The sequence below is a fragment of the Harpia harpyja genome, chromosome Z, assembly GCF_026419915.1.
Source record: "Harpia harpyja isolate bHarHar1 chromosome Z, bHarHar1 primary haplotype, whole genome shotgun sequence".
NCBI classification, from domain to species: domain Eukaryota; kingdom Metazoa; phylum Chordata; class Aves; order Accipitriformes; family Accipitridae; genus Harpia; species Harpia harpyja.
Window position 1 is genome coordinate 93,486,721 of NC_068969.1, and position 23,080 is coordinate 93,509,800.

Here is a 23,080-nt window from a genome sequence, read left to right on the forward strand (position 1 = left end):
CTGATCTCTTGGCTGGCAGAGTGTATACAATGCACACTTGTCCTTGCATGTATTTTTTACCTAATTATGTGGTTGTAAAATGCGGTAAGAAGGATTAACTTGTTGATACTGGAATGCATTAATATTAGTGACGTGCAAAAAAAAGTCTTCAGTTTTCAGGTATGGTGTACAAATAGAAACCTAATTTTACCATTCAGAAATAGGCAAAACTTCAATCCACAAGGAAAGACATTTGAACATGATACTTCAATGTATATACTTTGTAAGGTAATTAACAGCATAGTACTGGGGACTACGAGTCTGTTTGGCTTGCACTACAGAGACTTGTAGTATCTTATAATGTGTACGTTTTGAAACTTTGTGTGAAATCAATCATGGGAATTTTGAGGGTCAACAACAATAACATTATTATAACAATTTAAACATTTGGGGAGGGGGAGTTGGCTATGTACTCAGGTTTATTTCGTATAATGTTTTCATGTTGATGGATTGTATTATTGAGGGGGGACACAGGGGGACAGGACTTTTTACCCCTAGACACCTTTCAAATTTCCAAAGGTTGTACCTCCTTTTTCTGTCGTCCCCCCCCCCCTTTTATTTTTTTTATTCAGGCCTTCTTAACTCTGCTGTTGAGTCTTTTGGGCATGATGAAAATTCTGTTGAGGGGCTTTTTTGTTTGTCTCCTTGACAGTTTTTGTCTGAGGAAAAAAAAGTACATTGCATCTCAAGACTGCTTAGTTTCTTTACTAGCCTTCTGTGGGGGACTAATCTGGAGGTATTTCAGAAGTCTTAATAAATTATGTTTGTTATGGAGACATTCCAAGACTCTTAGGAGGATAATGATTTTCCTTTGCAAAAACTGTCCTCATTAGACCTTATCACGTCATGGCAATCCACATTTTCTAGTGTTCTGTTTTTAACTACTGATGCAACAAATTTGCGAGGAAGGCTTAGTAGAAGTATTGCTACCTTTCAGTTCTCTAGAATATTTCCAGTGTTCAGTGAGATGTTCTGATTTGTGTCTTAGCCACTCTGCTATGGCATACTTGAACATTGAAGGTACTAGTTGAATATTTCTCTCCTTTTAAATTATTCAAGTTTCCAACGTAATTTTCTGTGATACTGCATTTTTGTTCCAAAAATGAACAAAAGGTCAAGTTGGGAATTTTGGCATCATTAAGAAGGCAGATATTTATTTCTTCTTTAGGTCTTTATCTTTTTTTTAATGTTTCTTTTTAATTGCTAAGTATTTGGTGGGCTTAGTGATCCATTTAAGTTTTTTTTTTTTTAAAGGCTTCCTGCATCTTGTATGTCTAGGAAATCCTGGTTGCTTGTTTTACCTTAAAAAAATTCCCCTTTGAGTGCCATTTTTGCCCTTCTTGTTTTTTTTTCCTCTTAATTGCTGTTGTTGTTCATCTATGTCTTTATAGATTTAACTAGGATTAAATTTCTGAATTTGGATGTGTTTCTATCTGACCCAACAGTTTATCAAATTTTTTAATTTAACTTGGGTTGATTTTTCTCTTGACTGACCTGGTGTCCTCTTTGCTTGGTTGCCTGCATATCTTTCATGGGTTTTTTGTTTGTTTTTCAAGTAACCTCCAGGACACTTTAATATGTCAATCAAAAAGATTCTAAATTCAAGTTGTCATAAGGAGATATAGGGTAGGACATCTGTTGGAAGACGGAGCAGAAGTAACTATGCCTAAGAACTTTGCAAATACATGGAAAAGAAGCATGGCTTTGTAGATGTGAGATTCTCTTACTGTTTCTTTACTAAAGTCGTGTCCTGGTTTCAGGTGGGATAGAGTTAATTTTCTTTCTAGTAGCTCGTATAGTGTTGTATTTTGGATTTAGTGTGAGAAAAATGTTGATAACACACTGATGTTCTCAGTTGTTTCTGAGTAGTGTTTAGACTAAAGTCAAGGATTTTTCAGCTTCTCATGCCCAGCCAGCAAGAAGGCTGGAGGGGCACAAGAAGTTGGGAGGGGACACAGCCAGGGCAGCTGACACAAACTGGCCAAAGAGGTATTCCATACCATGTGATGTCACGTCTAGTATATAAACCAGGGGGAGTTGGCCTGCGGGGATCGCTGCTTGGGAACTAACTGGGCATCAGTTGGCAAGTGGTGAGCAATTGCACTGGGCATCGCTTGTTTTGTATATTCCAGTCTTTTTATTAGTAGTATTGTCATTTTATTATTGTTGTTATTATCATTATTAGTATCTTCCTTTCTGTTCTGTTAAACTGTTCTTATCTCAATGCATGAGTTTTACCTTTTTCTTTCTGATTCTCTCCCTGTTCCTGCTGGGTGAGGGGAGTGAGTGAGCGGCTGCGTGGTGCTTAGTTGCTGGCTGGGCTTAAACCACGACAAGTTGTCAGGAAATAAAAATCACCATTGCAGATAGTCAAAGCTGTTTTGAAAATTTAGGGCTTTGTGATTCAATTTTAAAAAACATTGTTAGTGTCTTCAAATTTTACTATAGTAATATAGTTAGCTGATTTTACTGAGTGATTGGGTGCTATTTAGAAATACAGGGAAGTTAACTGAAAGCTTTAGATTCAGAGGGATTGCTCTGTTACCTGCTAGTTCAGGTCACGTATGTATGATTCAGTAAGGTGTTAATAATTATTGTAGATCTACATAATAACTGCTCTATTTGCTCATTAATAGGCTGAATATTTACCAGAAATCACCAATGACTCGGTTTGTCCTGTAGATGCCAAGGAAGAACTCTTGAATGAATGTGAGAGTATTTGGCAGAAGATGGAAGAGGTATGCAAATCACAAGTGATAGACTAGATCTGTTGTAAATGTTCCTTAGCATTTTTTTGTTCATCTTCCTATCCTTCACTGCATGCTTACCACCACCTTCCAAAGAAACCACCACAACAAAACAAGAAAAAAAAAAAAGGAAAAGAAGATCTTCAGAAAGGCCAAAGGTAGAAGTGCTGGCAGGAGTGAAGAATGCCTTGCAGTGTCAAACTTTGTTTACAGTGGCTGATGTTATGATTTAGTTAAATAGAATGGGAGTATATGTTAAAACTACGGAAAATTAAACAATTTACTTGTGTTCTGGTAGTACCACCACACTGAGACTCGAGAGCCTTCCCTCTTTAGCCTTATGCAAGATGGGATTCAACTGCTGTTCACAAATACTTTGGATCTTAAAGGAGAAGGAGAATGGGAGGAGAAAGAGCCTTACCAGGATGACGATGTTAGCATATGCTCATGCAAACTGACAGTTACATCCTCAAGAATAAAATTTATCTATCTCAATATATGGTCCAATATGCTAATAATAACATTTTAGAGGGAGTTATTTTTATTTACATGAATCCCAGGAAAGATAAGCTTTTAACAGTTCTGAGGGAATGCTATGCATCCTGTAAGATTCTGCTGGTTCTGAAAAATTATGTTCTAAATTATATTTTGAGAGTCTTAATTGCTTCACTCAATTTTATGTGGTATCTATATGCTATTTGCTTGAGTTCTGAGTTGTAAACTCAAAGCATTAGAAGTATCAGAAACTGAAGTAAAAATACTTCCAAACTTAAAGTAGAACAAAGCATAGACAACCTACAGTGCAATAGTTTTACAGAATTAGATTTAAAAAGACTAATGTGATTTTATTTGCTGTTACAGGTAACTTATCTTAATATTGAACAAGTGGCAGGGAATCCTGTGTCTAGGTTTCTGAAATACCATAAGTTATCAACACAAGTTTTGTTTGGCACCACTTCAGAAGATGTGAACTTTATTTGGAAGTTTCAGGTTAGAAGGGAAGTTAGAAAGTTTATTATTTTGAATTTAATTTACAATCTTTGATATCTTGTTCCCAGCATCCCCAAAACAATATAGGAGGTGATAATGTGTGTTATTTTTGGAAGTTGATAATAACAGTGGATTTTTATTACTTCATGATTGTTGCATTCTGGATGCATGCATGTTTCAGCAAAAAGTTCAAACAACTAGTAGTCATTGAATTAGCTCCTAGGTTATATGGTTTATGATGTAATGTTCCAATGATTGTGTGTCAGCATTAGCAGTTTTTACTGGAGAAATCCTGTATTGTGTTTTGGTTCCAAGACATTAACAGCAAGGTTTCCAAAGTACTGCTTATTAGTTTTACTGCTTAATAGAATACATCCTGCCCTGTCATGGGGCAGGTTAAATTGCTGACAGTTATAAAACAAGAAAGAGTTTAGCAGGCATCTCCTGCTGAAGCCTTGGATATCTGTGGTGGCTTGAATTTCAGACTTAATATATATCCCATTGTAGTCATGGGAGCTGATGTAGTGCACTTCTAAAAGTGAGACCATTTCTGAAGTGTACAGTATATTGCCCTAAATGAGTTAAAACTGAAAATGTGTATTATGATGTGATTGCTCTGTTTGGAGAGCCAGAATAGTAGCAGCAAATGTGTTAACTTCTCAGCAGCTTCCCTATTCAGCCTTGTCCATGACTCACTCTTCCCAGTTTCTCGTGTTCTTCATCTGGTCAGTGTCTTTCCCCGTATGAACTTTTCCCTCATGACTTGCCTTTTCCCTCAAATCATACATCTTTTCTTAGCTGCTACTTTTCTACTTTTCAGTTAATTGAAGTTCTACTTTTTTACTGTGGTATGATTTCAAAATATTTCTTAATTTGCTGTTCTGGGTCAGGCTCTGAGGGATGTGGTAGGAGCCAAGTCAAAACTCTTTTATTCCTATATTAAACAACTTTTGTTCAATTTCTAAGCATTGTGTTTCCTTCTTACAAAAGGGAAGAGTAAGTAAATGTTTGTTTTGTTTGTTTTCTATCAAGTGCCAGAGCAAGCTAAAGGTTCAAGGAGGAAAAACACTGCCAAAATCAGATACCAGGGTAAGACAATTTTTTTTTTTATTCTCTACAAAATATTTAGTTTTCTTTAAAGATACGGTGTGTTTCCAATAGAAGGAAACTAAACTTACTCTCTAAAGTTGACAGCTTTACTCTTATTAACTTTGAAGCTGTATTCTGAAGTATTTGTCTAGCAAATACTGAAAAGTTGCATTTATGTATAGCAAAAAGGTTACATGCAGGCCTGCCACACAACTGATAAATGACTTAACATAGGCAGCAAAATGGAGTGGTATGTAACTTCAATACCCATTTGGACTATTTTCTAATCAGTGTATAAGTAATTTGTGAAACTGTATGGATCACTTTAGTTTTGCTCTGGAAGTCTGTATTTGCAAATTGCAGTTGTTCCCTTTGTGGATATTGGTAGGAAACTGATGTGCTTGAATTAGAATGAACAGAGTGATGCTGCGTGCATGAACGTGAGCTCCTATATCACTCAAATTTTGGGGAACATGCAAAAAGGCAATGCTGGCTCACTGTTTAGTTGTTCATAAATTCTAAATAGGAACCTTTAAAATAGAATTCATATGAGGACGCCAAATTCAGAAAGTATAAATAGTTAAACATTGGGTTGGTTGGGTAAAATATGTAGGTCTTATAAATCTCCATCTTATGTGACTTCAGTAAGAGTATTCAGATGGTTAATTCAATACACTTGACTGAATAATTAATAAAAAGAGCACTTTTCAGAGATGTATCTGTTGAATACATTTAGATGTTTTAATGACTGTGTAATGACATTAAAGTCTTGCTGCTAATAATGTATGTTCTAAACTATTATTTAATCAGAATAAATTAAGGAAGATGCATATTCAAATGCATAAAATACAACCTTTTTCTCCTTTCAGGATTCTGGATAAAAACCTCTAAGTAGAAATATTTTTGTATAATTTTAATTGGGTGTAGACTGAGGTTTTTATGCTTCTTTGCAGCTTTACTGAAGCACATTGTACCGTTGTAATTAATACTTAAACTTCCGCGATACGCTTTTCTTGAAAACTGTCATAGCAAGACAATGATTAAATGGAGTTGCCAAAATTAAGATGAAAATAAGATTGCACTTCATAATAGAAAGTAGGGAGGAGAGGAAAAGGTATGTTATATCCTCTGTCAGCAACTTTCTTGGGATATTATTGCAGCCCTAACATAGGCACTTGTATTGACCCAGGAAACTACAGACTTGTTAGTCTAACCTCAGTACCTGGAAAAATTATGGAGATCATACTGGGTGCTGTTGAAAGATATTTAAAGAACAATGCAATCGGCAGGCAGAGTCAACATGGATTCACAAGGGAAAGTCCTGTTTAAGTAATTTGATATCCTTCTATGATAAGGTCACCCGCCTAGTGGATGAAGGGAAAGGTGGTGGATGTAGTTTTTCTGGATTTTGGAAAGGCTTTTAATACTGTCCATCACAGCATTCTTTTGGACAAGTTGTCCAACTGTGAGATGAGCAGGTACACGGTATGCTGGGCGAAGAACTAGCTGAAGGGTAGGGCTTAAAGGGTTGTAGTAAATGGGGCTACATCTGGCTGGTGATTGATCACCAGCAGTGTTCCTCAGGGCTCAATTCTAGGGCCAGTCTGGTTCAATATTTTTATCGACGATCTGGAAGCAGGAGTTGAATGCACCATTAGCAAGTTTGCTGATGATACCAGACTGGGAGGTGCTGTTGACTCTCTCCAGGGACAAGAGGCCTTGCAGAGGGATCTAGATAGATTGGAGCACTGGGCAATGATTAACGGCATGACATTTAACAAGAACAGATGTTGGATTCTGCACCTATGGTGGAGTCACGCTGGTCACAAGTATGAACTGGGCGAGGAGTGGCTGGAGAGCAGCCCTGCAGAAAGAGATCTGGGGGTGCTGGTTTGATGCTAAGCTCAATGAGTCAGCAGTGTGCCTTGGCAGCCAAGAGGGCAAACCACATCCTGAGTGCATCAAACACAGCACAACCAGCCAGTCAAAAGAAGTGATTATCCTGCTGTATTCAGTGTTGGTGCAGTCTCACCTTGAGTACTGTGTGCAGTTCTGGGTCACACAATCTACGAAGAACGTGAAGGTCCAGAGGAGGGCAGCAAAGCTGGTGACAGAGCTGGAAGGCACATCCTACCAGGAGCAGCTGAGGACTTTGGGCTTGTCTAGTTTGGAGATAAGGAGGCTGAGGGGCAACCTCATTGCTCTCTACAGCTTCTTGAGGAGGGGAATTGGAGAGGGAGGTGCTGATCTCTTCTCCCTGCTACCCAGTGACAGGATGCATGGGAATGGGTCAAAGCTCTGCCAGGGGAGGTTCAGACTTGACATTAGGAAGCATTTCTTTACCGAGAGGGTGGTCAAGCAGTGGAACAGGCTTCCTAGAGAGGTGGTTGATGTCCCAAGTCTGTCATTGTTCAAGAGGCGTTTGAACAGTGCTCTCAATACGCTTTAACTTTTGGTCAGCCCAGAAGTGGTCAGGCAGTTGGACTAGACAATCGTTGTAGGTCCCTTCCAACTGGAACTATTCTATTCTATTTTCATTATAGCTGGCAAAGAAGCTATGTTTTTCTTCCTTGCTGTTGACCTTGTCACTAATGTTCATTCCTTAATCACCTCAAGACTGTAATCTTGCCATGTACTCTCTGGTTTTATCCTTTACATTTGGGGTCTGATTCTGGTCTACGATGTAAAGGCGTACTTACTGAGCAGCATATTTTGCGAAGAATGTATATAGGGCATGAGAGGCGCATCTGATGTACATATTTGCTGTATGTATTTGTCTGTTGAAAAGACGGTCCTTGATTTAAGGTTGCTGAATGGAAGTGTTAATTTATTGGAAAGGGGTTTTTTGTCCAGTTACTGGAACATCCAAAACATTTCGTACATCCTTTTTTATCAAGTTTAAAGGAACAAAGAATGAGCTGATGGTACTGCCAAGAGTAGTGCTCCATTACAAAAGAGATGACACCACGTGATCTAGAAAATAAGAAATGTTTGTATGGTCATTTTTTCTTTTGTTTGGGGTTTGTTTTCTTCTCCTTTATTTTAAAAGGTTGGCTTTTGAACATGTAATCTATGTTGTTTACCTAGGGTTTTTTTAATAAACTTTTCTGAACTGGTGTTTTTACTTACTGCTCCTGTATTTTCAGTAATTACAGTGAGCTAGAGCACTATTTCTAAAGCATTTTTTGTTGAGTCCACAGATGTCGTTTTGATAGAAGATTTATTTGACTACTAATTTTTTGGAAGCCAATCTTTTGTTTAGTAATCACACATATCAAGCACAGTTCATTAACCTTAAATGTGTATCAGCCATGCATCTAAGGAGTGGGGATGTGAAGTATTGTCATTGCTTCTAGTGGCTCATCTTCAGTTGTGGTTATTGTCTGATATTACAGAGGAAATTGGGGGAAAAATGCCAACTCTGACTACTTCTGATTTCCCCTTTTGAAAAAAGAATAAAAATGTTTCTTGATCCCTGCGAATGGCTTTTTAAATCTTTTGAAGGAATAAGTGGTCTATTGTAATAGATGGTCTTTTGTTTTCTGCTGTATGAACTTAATTGAATTTCTATCCTATAGTATCTCATTTTACTCCATTGCAACTCAACACACTTCAAGAAATGCTTCTTTTCTTCTTGCACAGCTTTCCTTGTTAATAACGCGAGTGAAAGCTTTACAAGCGGAATACAATCAATGGCAAAAAAGAACTCCTGAAAGTAAGTAACTGCTTCCATGTAAGGTATACTTAAACTTCTGCAAAGTCTCTTTCATCTAGGCATCTTAAACTGTGTATGTATCAAATGTCTGCTGGTTTGTACTATAACTATTAAAACATTAAATTAAATACTTCCCACAGTAGCATGTATGTTTCATTTCTGTATTCTTCTGGTACTTCAGTTCTAAGTGAACTTAGAATTCAAAGTGAATTCTACTAAATCTTATGATTCTGGACAAATAAATGCATGATTCATATCACCATTCATCAGTCAGTTAACTGGAAAAATAACTGTTAGCAGATCACCTATCAAAATAACAAAAGTTCAGTATGCTGTTACCCTCCTTAAGGTTTCTCCTTTCTGTGATTGTTTCTTCTCCGTCTTCCATTTGTATTTCCTTTTTAGGACAGAACTACTTTGGCAAATAATTTTGTCTTTTAAGAAGCTGATATATTTTTTATCTTTCCAAGTACTGCTAATAAACTAACAATAATTCACCCAGACATATTTTTAACCGTACATTCTTTGATTTTTTTATTATTAATACTTCACAAAAGTGTGTTGTATTATGATGTACTAGCTGAAACTTTGAAGTAAACATTTAGCGGTAAGCCCATTACACCATAATAAAATATCTGTCTTTGATTTAACAGGGGCCAGAGATTTCAGGTCAAGAAAAAGTGGTAAAAGACATTTCATTTTAACAACACGGGAATCCAGATCACTTATTGATCCTGAGAAGCACAGACCACTGAGACAAGTGGTAGCTCTCATATTTTGTTAGGCATTATCAGTCAAAAGGTATAAATTCCTCAGTTCTTCAAAATTCTTTTTGTACATAAGCATCAGTGCTGACTGATTTCACTCTGTTGCAAGGCTGATGTGGCCAGATACTGAAAATAAAACCATTCAGAATCTAAGTGTGAATAAAGTAATCTGTTTTTTCACATCTCCCATTTGGAGACTCCTAAGTAGTAGTTCACACTACATTATCATTAGTTTTCTGGTAGCACTCACTGTTATGTCTCCTGTCAAAGACCTGTTAGCACCTTTCAACCTAGTAAAACTTAGTAGTTAATCTTTAAATGGATAAACTGACTTATTTGAATATTTTTATGCCAGAAGAGGCTTGGTTTTTTTAGTGTTTACAAAATGATAGGAATCTGTTTTAGACAGCAGATGGTAATTTCCAGTATTTTGTCATTTGGCCAAATTGGAATGCATTTTCACATGAACATTTAAGTCACTTTTCCAGCTTCTTTCACAGTTCATGTACTTGCTGCATACTGTGATCAAATAATAGGAGCTGGAAAAAAAAAAGTTTTTCTTTCTTATAAATAGAATAGAATATTAGAATAAATTCATAGTTCATGTGCTTTGTACAGCTGTCTCTAAGAATAGTCAGCCTCAAATGCTTCTTAGAGGTATGTAGACCAAAAGTATGACATTGAATGAATTTGGGAAAAACTGGTTCTTAGCTGCTGCTCATGAATAAGCTTCTGGCTTAAAGCAAATGAATTGAAAGCACTTGCAGTTTTAGTCCAGGTAAAATACCTGGAGATGTTAGGTTTCCTTAGTAAAATATGTAATTATTTTAAACTTTAAGCTATTTGCTTAAAAATATTCTTGGGGTTTGACCTATTTTTATTGGCTTGCTGACTTGGGTTTGCTTAACCATTCATACTTGTTCCCAGGTGATAAGATTTATTATTAGAAATCTTGATTTTGTACTAGAGGAATGATTTATGCATATTATAATGCAAATAATATTTTGCAGCAAAAGCTTCGCCTTTATGGCTACCTTTCGGAGGGAAGAAATAAAGTTGCTGCTAAGAATTTGAATAGAGCTATAGTGCTTGTAAGCACAGTAGACTCCTCATTTTCATATATCTTCTCTGTCCATCTTGGCTCCTTTCTACCTACTGTTTGTTTTGAAGGAGGAATTACTTAATTGAAAACATTGGCTGAATTTATCTAAAAAGGTATAGCAGAAATTCTAATTTCATACAATTTGCTAGTAGAGCATGCATGTCAGGCTGTCTTGTTACTTTAGTCTCTGCTTTTAGTAATGGCCGGTTCATTTCTTGTAAATGAGGGCACGTCAGCATTTCAATTTTAAACCTTATTTTCTGAGGTTATAACTTGGCAGTTCCACATTTCTTTGGGCACAATATTGGCAAACAGACTTGAATCCACAATGCAGATTTTATTTTTGCAAATCTTTTACTTTAGTCTCTTGTTCTTTCTCAATTTCTGGTACTATTTATGTAGCTTTAGAGCTGTTAAATCAGCTGAATTAAAACTTTTTAACAAGCATTTGGCTCATAAAAATAGAATTTAACTTTTACCTTTGCAAAATAAGGAAGTGGAAGCAACCATATTTTAAACCATATAAAACAGTTGTGGTCCCTGCATAATTTCTGTTTTTCTTTGCAAAATATCAGTATTCTGCCAAATTCCATTTTAATAGGAGTTACTGTATAAACATATGCATAGCAGTTGCTTTTACATTCCTAGCATCTGGTAGTATTTTGCTTAGTAATTGTACTATGTATCACTAGGCAATTCTGTTTGACATCTGATTTTTGGAAGTGTAGCAATTCATAACTGAAAAAGCTTTAACTGATGGTAGGTAGAGCAACCTGTGTTCTTTATAGTAGCAGCTGCCATAATGTGTTCTCCCAGTGTCTTACATCTGCATTGTTCCTTCATAAATAAGCGTTAGTTATTTCTTTCCTAGCAAGATGTGGCCTTCTCTTCTAATACTCACACAATATGAATATTGAATGGGAAGCATGTACTCAGGGTTAGGTATCTAAAAATAGAAGAAGTGTTAGAAACCAATAGTAGAAATTGATAATTCCAGGTAGTGAGGGCCCATGATAATCACAGGGGGTGGGCAGGGGAAGAAGTTGTATGGGTTTCTTCAAATACACCAGTGACTGTCAATAGAAGCACACCAATGAATTTTATCATGTGTATGTAGGATATTCATGTCATTAAAGAAATCGTGCTCTAATAATAGCACAGACCACTACCTCCCACAGCTCTTAAACATAAGCTTGATTTGGGAGCACTCTACTCAAATTTTCTGTCAAAATTTAGAGACAGTAATTCTCTCTCTAACTAAAAGGGATTTTATTGTGACATGTAATTTAATGCACTTTGAATTCAGTAGTTTTGCTGATTTTCATCTCAGAACAAACACTGCTTTTAAAACTGCTGATCTAAGGCTTCTCAAAATTTGTGGAGATAAAAACTATAAAATTACTTTACCAAAAAAGTACTTTTATACATTTATGAAATCAACTGGTTTGTATTTAGGAGATATTTAATGCTTTTATGAGAAAGTTAAGGGTTTTCCTTTTTGTTAAAGGAAAAGCTTTTTCTTGAAGTAATTAGGATTAGAGATTCAGAGCCCAAGCTTGGACAAAAATTATCCCCATCGTATTAAGATTTAAATCTGTTAGAGTAGCTTTCATTTTTCCTCTTAATAGATTCAAATGCTTCAATTTTTCAAAAGTCATACATTTATGCAGATGCTGCAAGTTGACATGGAACTGAGAATTGACTGGAGTCCATTGAAGGCTATCAAATACAACAATTCACTTTTTATTCAGAAAATCCATGACCCATAAATTGCTGCCTTTTGCAGAAACATTCTGGGGAACATTACCACATCCTTGAATAGTACTGTACTTTCCCTTAACTACTGCTATTGCTCTGGGTTGGAGTTAGGATACTGGCCTTGCTGGGCCTTTCCTCTCCCTACATGTTGCTGTTCTTGTGGACAGTAAGGATGGTGACTTGCTTTTTAAGTTCTTGAAGTCTGATAGGTTTTACGATCCTGATCAAGCATGTGGGAGGCTTTTCAACAAGGAACTGGAAGACTGGAAGAATTTGATTGCCCACATTGGTAATACTGATTGAATACCTTCCACTGAAAAAACCAGGCTTGAAGTACGACTGTACTCTGCATTTCAGTATTAATGTACCTATACCTATATACCTGAGCTAGTTCAGGTATAAAAAATAACACAGAAGCATTAATACCAAACTTGTTTCAGTCTAATTTAACTTGATGAAAAGGGACAGTAGGTTAGCCCAGCAGGACACCACTGCTGCTGACAGCCAAGCTAGTTTTTTAGAGGCTACAAAAGTTTCTCTCCAGCCAGGCTGCTTTTCAATGTAAACAAGTCTATATCATCTGATGCAAAAAAACCCAATTCATTTTATTTTTCAGTAATTTCTAACAATCCAGAGGTACTGTTAGCATTAGGAAAAGAAGAGGTAAGTCTTTTTGTTTGTTACGAGATAATTAATTTTTGTTGAAAAAAATAAAAAAGTATATACAATTGTTGCAGTTTCCTATGACCACTCCTGTGGTGGACTACTGCTAAGATACTGTGTATGTTTCTTCAGGCACTGTTGTTCTAATGTTTTTCTTCCCCTGTATTACAGCTACTAAATTTTCTAGTTGTAATGAATGATCTTTTAAATGGAAACTTTAAATATTGCATTTCATACTGATATAAAATAATGTAACATTACGTATTACACAGAAGAGTCAGTATTCTTAGATCCAGAGTTCTGTGGCAGTAATTTGCAAATAATTTGAGTTCTTCCAGCTTTGGAAGAAAGAGAAAATCAAGAATGCCTTGGGGGTAGCATTGGACATAGGCATGCAACATGACCAGTGAATATTCCTGTGGCTATGGCTTAAAAAAACCCAAACACTTCTGGTTTTCTTGTTCCTAGCAGGTTTCTTCCCTCTAGTATCACTCACAACAGGGAACCCAACTGCTATTAAGGGTTGTTTGGTTGCACACTTTCATTTGACTGTATTGCTGTGGCATATTTGATGTGATATCCTATTTTGTGGCCTGTCTTGTTGAGGATTCCAAATTTTTTTCAGATGTTGCATATATAGAGCATAATTGCTTCTGTAGAATATTTTCACAATTTTTATTGTGAAATATAAATATAAAAGTTCTCATAGTTTGTATGGAAGGAGACAAAATATATCCAAATCATAGTTTTGTATTAAAAAAACATAAACTATTAGAAATACTACTTTGTAGAACATAATGCATTAATGAAAAGACCCAGTCCGCTGAGAGTCCACTGTTCCCTATCTTCTGGCTGCAGTATTTTTATTTCTCCCTCTTGTCTCTCCCAATTATGTCCATATCACTGTAGGCCATTTAATTAATGGATGCAATTAGTCTTTCTTTGCAGCAGGTTTGTTTTCCGAGTGCTGTATGCTTTATGTTGGTGCAATTAGCATGATTCATTCTTGCAAGCAGTTGCAATGATTTAGACAACGCAGCCCTGGTAGAGCAGATATCTTCTCCTCAGCCTTTCATGAGATGAGCAGTTCATGTGTGTCCTCCATAGTCTGCTTCAGGTACAATCAACTATGTTTTACAGAGCTTCAGTAAGACACTAATAGGCAACTGGTGACAGTAACATTTTAAATAGCTCCAAGTGGATTTAAAAAAATAGTGTGTCACTCCACAGCCATATTTTTTTAAGAAATTACAGATAATTTTGGCCCTCTTTACCAGATTTACAGATGTAACCTTACACAGAACAAATACCACAGACTGGGTTATCTGCAAACTCTAGGTTTATTTTTACTTTTTTTTATAGTTGCAGAAAACAAAGAATGATCTTGAAATGGTGCTGTCAACAGTTCAGTCAAAGAATAAACAACTGGAAGAAGATCTGAAAAGGTAATACAATAATGTGGACTTATGAATGCTGTAAGCTTTTTTTACCACACATTATTTTTTTGACTGTCCAGGAAAACTACTTATCTGTTGTGCCATTTCCTACTTTTCATGTTTCAAAGAGAACAGCAGTGGCAGGAGGAACAGGAGCAGGTAGTAGATGCTCTTAATAGAATTGAAGAAGAGATGAAAACCCAAACTGAACAACTTTCCAGAAAAAGGTATTTCTACGGTGTTTTTATATTGAAGAATTTAAATATCAACAAAAGAAAATGAGCAAACAAACTCTTAAAACATACTCCTTGTGTTGTTAAATAGATCAAATAATAACTCAGTAATCCATATTTGAAACATGAAAAATATTGCTACTCTCTGCTTATATACTGTGATTCAAGATGTTGAATTCACAACAATAGAAAATATGGGATTTTTTTACTGAAGAACTTTTCAATTATTTTATTGAATTTCATATTCTATTGCTATGTTTTTACTATTAATTTGAATGTTAGAGCACTTCAACAACTGCAAAATAAAATGTCGAAAGTAAAGTCGTATAAGGAAGGACTCTTGAATGCTCTGGGTGAATTCCTAGGAGAACATTTTCCCATTCCAGAGAAAGGTGGAAGTACTAAAAAGAAGGTAAGATTTTCTTAGTAACTATTAAATTTGGAATGTGCAATTTCTCTTTAATTAGATGCAGTATCTTTTTAAAGTCCCTAGTATAGAATCTGCAGTTCTATTTTGAAATAAGTAGAGTTCATACTGCTGATCCTTTAGGTTTAATTGATATTTTTCACGCTGGCTTATATTATTTAAGGCTGTTTGCAGCTGGATATTTTCTTTTTTAATGCGTATATCCTTTACCCAATGAGATGCATAGCAATGTATTGTATTTCTTACTGAACTGCAAGCTGTGCCAAATTTGGAAATGGTGATGGGTTCACTCCAAATTGTTCCATTTTCTTTTTTACTGGACTAGGCAAGTGGCTTCATATTTCCCTTGGCAAAGCAAATTTTAATTGTCTCACAATGGTTTTGGAACAATAATAAGGACAAGTGTTTATAATTATAGCGTAGTTTGGAATGTTACCCATCAGTTTCTGTTCAGGCAAACTGGGCCAAAAATTATCTTAAAACTTTAAGGAAAATAGGCAGTCAGGGAGTATTTTGCATAATAAATTCAAAGTCTGCAGTAAAAATAAACCTTTTACCATTACTATTTGAAACAATAGTTACAAAAGCTACAAAAAAGGCGGAGGTTGATTTTTGGTTTCAGACACACTTAAGAATACAGAAATAGAAAGGATTTCTTCAATATAGTTCCCTGTTATTTCAGACAACCGCATAATATACTTTCTTTAATATTATCATTGAGCTGCATTTTAAAACTAATTATTTTTGTTACTACTGTTTCTGTTGGGGTTTGTTCTAATACCTCAGTACTGTGGTTAGAAACTATCTCCTAATTTCCAGTCTAAATTTGTTCATGTCTAACACAGATCCATGTATTCTTATGCCAGTATTGTCCCTAGAATAGCTCGTTCTTTCTTGTGTTTATTCCTCCTGATAGTTATAGACAGCAATCTTACACCCTCTCTTTCTTCATTTGGCTAATTGAACTAGCAAAGCTTTCTTGTTCTTATCCTGTAAAGTAGGGTTTTTTTCAGTTCCCTGACTTATCCTAATAATACCTATTTTTCTCTATTTGCTTCAAGTTGGATTCATCTTTTTTGGAACCTGGTAAAAACCAGTATTATAAACAAAACTACTAGCTCACAGTCATCACAAAAGCAACTAATTACATCCTTGTCTTTTTCTTCCTGTTATTTCCAACTGATGAGCTCTGAGCTTTTAATAAAAAAAAAAAAAAAAAAAACTTGTTTTTGCACAGAAGTACGTATTTTGCACATAAAAATACCACACGAAGCCTTCAAGGCATGATGTCCATTTTCAAAGTCTAATTCAACCATCTTATTCTATTTTAGTTCTTCTGCATATCAATGTCTTCCAGTTTCCTGCTGTTACTAAATATGATACATTTTGCTCCAACATTAAGAAATTAAAGCTTCAGGGATTTAATTAACTGTCATCTTTCAATCATGTATTTCCTGATTTCAGCCTGGTATGTCATCTCCCTATTTGCTGGTTCTTGCTCATCTTAAAATTGTTCTAGGACATGCCTCTTCAAACACTGACGACTTTCCTAGATGCATTTTAAGCAATTATCTGTTTTTCCCATATGTATCATTATTATTTTCTTAAAAATATATTTCCTATAATGAGATACACCAGTTTATTTGCTCTCATTTATGTATGTCGTAGAAAAATATAGGCTGAAAGTGGCTTCTGGGGATCTTCCATTCCAACACCATCAAGGTAGTGCCAATGTCAAAGTTAGATCGAGTTGTTCGTGGTCATATTCAACTATGTTTTAAATATAAGAAACAGTGAATTCATGTGTGTGTTTCAGAATTCTGAGGAAGATTTTATGTTAAGATCTCCTGCCCCAGAGCAAAATCAACTGCTTGAATCTTCTCAGCTTCTGTTATACTATCAGAAATTCTTATTAGCTCCCCTGCCTTCATCTCTCTTCCATGCAATTTTTCTTATTAAAATCTAAAGAAAAAAAATAATCACCCAAGGTGTAGGGATTAATCACCACCTACCTTTCTTTTAATTTTACTTAAATGTAAAATTTATTTTGATAAATTTCCAAGCAAGATATTATCTTGTCTTAGTTTTAATTTTATTTATGCATTTCCTGAACTTTTAAACACAGTTTGTTTTCTGACAAGTCTTTTTCTTTCCTTTCACTCCTTGTGAATTCATAGCTGCTTCTCTATCTTTTGACTCAGTTGGATCTCAATGGCTCAACTGCAGGTCCTGTGTAATCTGCATCTAAGTGATTAACTGAAGGCAGGAGAGACAGCCATTTTCGCCTATATTGTTTTCTTTGTTGTGTCAGAAATACAAATTTTTGGCATTAGCAATGAAATTTGCTGCTATGTTGATTTGGGGGAACACATTATTCACACCTATTATAAGCTTGGTTCAACACTCTGGAAGCACTGAACTCATTTAACTCTGTACATCAGTAATTTTGCTTCACTTCATGGAAACTTCCTGTGTTCTCAGTTCTGTGTGAGGGCAAATGTGCAAGGCTGATGTCTGTGGGGCATGGCTCCAGAGTAGTCTGAACTGCTCCAAGCCTCGCTGTTCTGGTTCCACCCTCCTTTCACCAGGCACCTGCATTTGGGAGTGGGAGGAAAGACTGAATCACAGCAGCCCATGTTAGCTTCTGTTGCCATGGCCCAACACCTTTAGTATAGGTAGTGACTGAGGTAAGAATTATCTTGCATTTTAAATCTTGGATAAAAAAAAAGACACATTTCTTTCAAGATAAGAAATATGAGAAGTCATATGTTGAGGAATATTCTTTATGCCAGTCTATCTCATGGAAGGGAGAAGGTGCCTTTCAGGTTAAATATATGCTGAGCATCCTGCTTAGAAGTGACTTGATAAGCATTAATTAATTAGAGATACTTATTACATTGGTGACACTTAAAATATGTAAGTAATATAATTTTGCAAAGCAAGATATACAATGTATATTATAAACCCAGCAAATTAAGTTTGCTAGTTCTGTAAGAGTGCAAACATCTTTACACTAATATCCTTAAGATTTTATTCTTTGTATATCAGTTTTAGTAATTACTGATTACCTAGTAATTACCTAATTTCAACTTTGAAACATTAATATTGAACCCACTACCTAAGTTACGAAGTAGTATTTTTGGCCAGTGAAATACAACAGGCAAGGTTATGAAGTATCTACATGATTGCCCTAAGGAACCTTTTGCAGCTTCTTAGTGTAGATTCTATTTCCTCAGACTAGTATCAGGATAATGGCACAAAGACAGGCATTATTGAGACCTAGCTCCATGGTTTGCAAGGCTTCCATGGAGCAAGCACTGTGTCCCCCTTGTGGCTTTCTGAAGGTGAGAATATTAAGAACTGTGACTGGAAAAAAGGAGCCAGAGCTTGCCTTTCACAAATTATTCTTTATTGTTTGTATTCCTTTTCTGTTCCAGAAGTGGACTTTGTATAAGGTGCTGCACGGCTGTTAAGATCTTAGGACTTAAGTTGACATATTCAACAGCAGTGCTGAGTAAGCAGCTGCCAGTGCTGTATTATCTCCTTTATTTTGCTGAATGTGAAGTGGATGGGGAAAAAGGATAAAATTGAAAAATAGAAGAATCAGGTTCACTGTGCAACAGCACAAGCAGCTTTGTTGGCTGCCTAAGGAATCCATATCAATTTATAGGCAAATGTCTTGATTTGCTTGCTACAAACGAAAACAAGTAATTTTCTAATGATATTTTATAAATTTTTTTTTTCTTTTTTAACTATTCTATTTCTTAAGCTTGGCCTATTTTCTTAATTGAAGTTGAAGTAAGAGTAAACAAATATTCATCGGCCAATCATGAAAAAATATTAAGGCAGTATGAGCTGAAGTCTTGAGCTGTGTCAAATTTGCATTGTATACATTTTTCTAAAGTTCATTAAAAACATTTTTTTTTTTTCCTAACAGATCATATTCATAGAATGTTTTGCACTGTACTACATTATAAATATGTACTTGGTTTTATTTAAATGTAAACCCAGGTAGATATACTATGATTGCTTAAGAATAATTTTTTTTAATAATTAATTTAAAAATATTACATTTAAAGTGTATGATACTGAACTGGTAGATTTAAATACTACCTTGTATTTCTGTCATGACTAAATCTAACTAAAAGTCTTCATCTGTTGGGTACTATGCAGTCAAATAATTGTGTGATTATTTTTCTTTGTCAGTTAACATTTTTCCTGACTATTTAGTTTTGGGTTTTGTTAATTTGGCTGGGGGTGTGGTTGTCTTTGCAGAAGTCTTTTGAAAAGCCAGCTGTAGAACTGATAACACTGCATGAAATTTTAGAGGTAAGACTGTTTTGTTATGTAGAGATTTGGGGGATTTTCCAAAACTCAGATCTGTTCATAATATATTAATAAGTAAATAACAGTATATGACATATGGTTAAGATAGTTAATTGAAAAGTAGAATGTTTAAGAATGTTACGTCAGATTTCTATTTTAATTCCTACCAAATTAAAAGCCCAATTTTTTACAAGAGATGTGGCAATAATTCAGATAACTAAATCTTCAGTTTAAGCTGAGGAATGATTATCCCTTATTTCTTAATTTAATGATGATCATTTTAAAGAAGTTTTGTTAGCCTGAGTGGCTCATATTAGAGGAGACAAATCCTACGCTTAAGAAAAAAATGAATTGTTCCATTTCATGCTATACTTCATACTGTTTCAATAAAAGTATTTCTGAAATATAATACAATAACAGTTATAGAAGGACCAATTAATGTGTAGTCTTGTGTATTATCTGGATTATCTCCTCGTATGAGGAAATCAATCAATCAGATTCATGCATTTCTAATCGATTTTCTAAGTATGCCAGCATTGCTTAGTGTGTCTTTTTAATCACAGTGCAATTTATCAATTTGATTTGCAAAGCATAATTTTGAAGGAGCATTAAAAATCTTTTCACTAGCATTGTTCCTTCTTGTCTTCAATGTAGTGTTTGAAGTGAAATTTCCTATTCCTCCTCCATCCTCATTATTCAGATGGTTTTAAGTCTTCCCTGGGGGAAAGAGTTTTTTCCTGAGGGAAAACTTGATGAACAACAACTTCTTGGTATTAAGGTGCTATGATCACTATGATGTTGTACTTTAATTTAAAGCTCAGACTTTGGGCTTACATCATCAAAATCATTTTACATGCTTCAAGTATCTCAGCATGCCTATTAATACCAAATTAGTCAGAGCTTGAAAACAGATCAGAATTTAAAACAGCCACATTCCCTATGGAATTAAAATTTTAAAGCTCTTCTAATACTTTAAAATTGCCCTTCATATTTTTCTGATATTGTTAATCTCCTCAAAATGTGAACACATCCAAGTAATGTCTGACTTCCATTTGGAAGAACATAACTACTTCCAAAAATTCAGACTTATTTTTAACTGTCTTGGAGTAAACTGTCAATGTCCCTTATCTTTGTTTTATGGGAGGTTTTTTTTGTTGAGCAACTTGGTTCTAACTTCAAGTGCCTGTTCAATTTCAAAAGTGTTTGAATCCTGAATCTCCATGTGTATGTTTGTTAAATAATGAAAGTGTACTTTTTTAATAAATCCACTTTGACAAGCTAGGTGTATACATTTCTATTATTTAGGTATATCAGTACCTACTTCATTAAATTAGCTTAAGTAGTAAGCAAGCAGTAAACTTTTCTCATGCAAACCTCAGAATTTTTATTATACTACTTATTCCAGTAATGAGCTGTAATTTTTTACAAATTTAGTAATTCTTTTCCTTTTAAACAGTTTGAGGATTATTCCTTTCTGATTGAGAATTTAGTGAACTAGTTTAAGATTTGAAAGACTGTTTACAATACAAATGTATGTAAAGTTACAGCCATAAAGGCTATTTTGGAATATCAGATGTCAGAAAAGACTAAGTAGCAATTCATCTAAAGTAATGCATTTGGAGTAAATACGCATAATTGGGGGAGATAAGTACAAAAGACATAAACTGGAACAATTCTTCAGAATGTTCTGCAAAAGAAGAGCAGTATTTTTTTTCTTTTCAAATTTTCTTTTAATAGCACTTGATGAAAAAAGAGTAAAGTCTGGTAGTGAGGATTTTGAGTTTTTCTTTAGCAATAAAGAGGGAGGCAGAATATTTTGTACCTACTGAAATTAGGAAAGCTGTAACATTTAGAAGCTCTGAGTAGAAAGGTGAAATATCTGGGATGAATAGAGAGAGCACCATGGGATAGGCAAGATTATTTAATATGTATTATGTGCAGTATTCCCCATGAGCAGAATTATGAGGACATAAACATGGTCTCCAAGAACAGAAAAATAATGTCAAAACTGATTTTTTTTTAACTCCATTAACTAATTCTGTATTTAGATAAGGAACAAAGGAGGAGTAAGGAAGCATCAAGAGGAGGGGAATTGTTGTAAGGTGCTTGTCATGCCTAAACAAGAAGTGATATTAAGAATTTGGATAATCCATTTATGAGATGAGCAAAAAGATTTGATGTGCAAATGTAGTGAAGTTAAAGTAGGACTATGATGTTTAACTTTTCACAGGTGCAGACTTTTTTATTTCTAACACTTCCTACAGAAGGACACAAAATACAGGAAAAAGAATTCTTCTCAATCTAAGATGACAGATTGTTTTTTTTTTTTAGATTAGCAAAATGAAATTTACAAAACTTTTAAGATAGACGTTCTTTTCTGCTAAAATCTGAAAGAGTGAGGGAGAAATACTATTTGTTGACAGTAAGTCATTATGGTTTTGAGGCAAGGGATTCCCAAAAAACTAGCTTTCCCTCTTATTTAATGTTTTTAATCTTAAATTAACAGATACTGATTTAAAGATTAATTATATAAGGATTTACCCACCTTCATGTTCAGCTTTTTTAGGCATTCGCTGTTACACTAAGAATTTTTGACAGATGGTGAAAAACTTAGTCTGGATAAAAGGAGAATTCTGATTCTAATTTTTACATCAAAAAAGATGTAATAAAATTAATTGGAAGTTCTTCGTTTTACTTCTACCTTGAACAGGTCTTGTATTTCTCCTGTAGTCTTGTATTTCTTATATTGCCTACATAAGTGTCCCATTATAATAATTTGTGTAAATTCAGTTAAAGGAGATAAAAATCTAGCTCTTTTGTTCATTCCTAAATCTTATCCTTTTGGTCTTCCAGATTCTTATACACAAATTAATGAGCACACCACATGACCCTTATGTAACAATCAATGACTCATTTTGGCCACCTTATATTGAGCTGCTGCTGCGATATGGAATTGCCCTGAGACATCCAGAAGATCCAAACAGAATGCGCCTAGAAGCCTTTCACATGTAGCGTGACCTATGTGTTTATTTTAAACCAGCACTCTGACTAGAGGGCTAAGACATACTGAAGTTCTATGATAAGCTTTTTTGTATCAGCAACCTCTTCTTCTTGGATGATTTGATTATTTTTTTTCTTTAATAAAGTTTATATTTGGTCAGAGGGTGAAATATGAAGACAAACATTTTTACTTTTAACTGCTCAGTTACAGTTGGCTTTGTTTTATGGCAAGTGATGCCAAGATTTGCAGTGTGCAGGGTTTTTTCAACTCCTTTAATAAGATGCAAATTCAGGTGATGCATAAAGACATTTAACAGTCCTTTTTACTTTAAAAAAATCATACTTTATTCATTACTTTTCTCTTATGTTCCTTTCTTAGATTGCTTTAACTCTTCTCCATTTCCTTTAGTATTTTTTTGTACTCTGTAGAGGCAAAATCTGTAATAACTCAGCTCCTGCTGTACATGGCCTTGTGAACATTTTGAACTAACAGTAAAGTGTCATCTCAAGAATGTAGGCTTTTTGGTGTGTTGTTTTTTTCCAGAGCTTTTGCAAACAAATTTATTGGCTTTAAGATAAACACTTAGGAAAGATGATACATCTTTCTGTGCAAAGGGCTGCAGATGTTGAGTGTGTTGTGAGTGTTGAGCATGCTTCCTAATCAGCCTATATTGTGTTATGCTATATTGCCTAACAGCATCTGTCTTCTCTTTTTCAGATGTAGTTTATCCACTAGTACCCCCAAGTCCTTCTCCGCAGGGCTGCTCTCACTCCACTCATCGCCCAGC

General features: G+C 35.0%; 1 protein-coding gene across 2 annotated transcripts in view; it reads left to right on the plus strand.

The window, feature by feature from the left end:
- The window catches only part of CENPK (centromere protein K), a 23,524-nt gene extending 720 nt beyond the window's left edge, over nucleotides 1-22,804 (plus strand). For both annotated transcript variants that reach the window (XM_052777108.1, XM_052777109.1), the window contains exons 2-10: nucleotides 2,676-2,777; nucleotides 4,809-4,865; nucleotides 8,508-8,580; nucleotides 12,824-12,870; nucleotides 14,233-14,315; nucleotides 14,435-14,533; nucleotides 14,822-14,951; nucleotides 19,242-19,295; nucleotides 22,146-22,804. In XM_052777108.1, the coding sequence (XP_052633068.1) occupies nucleotides 2,676-2,777; nucleotides 4,809-4,865; nucleotides 8,508-8,580; nucleotides 12,824-12,870; nucleotides 14,233-14,315; nucleotides 14,435-14,533; nucleotides 14,822-14,951; nucleotides 19,242-19,295; nucleotides 22,146-22,304 (804 nt within the window). In that variant the 3' untranslated portion in view covers nucleotides 22,305-22,804. The remainder of the gene's footprint in view (nucleotides 1-2,675; nucleotides 2,778-4,808; nucleotides 4,866-8,507; nucleotides 8,581-12,823; nucleotides 12,871-14,232; nucleotides 14,316-14,434; nucleotides 14,534-14,821; nucleotides 14,952-19,241; nucleotides 19,296-22,145) is intronic.
- The last annotated feature ends 276 nt before the right edge of the window (nucleotides 22,805-23,080 follow it).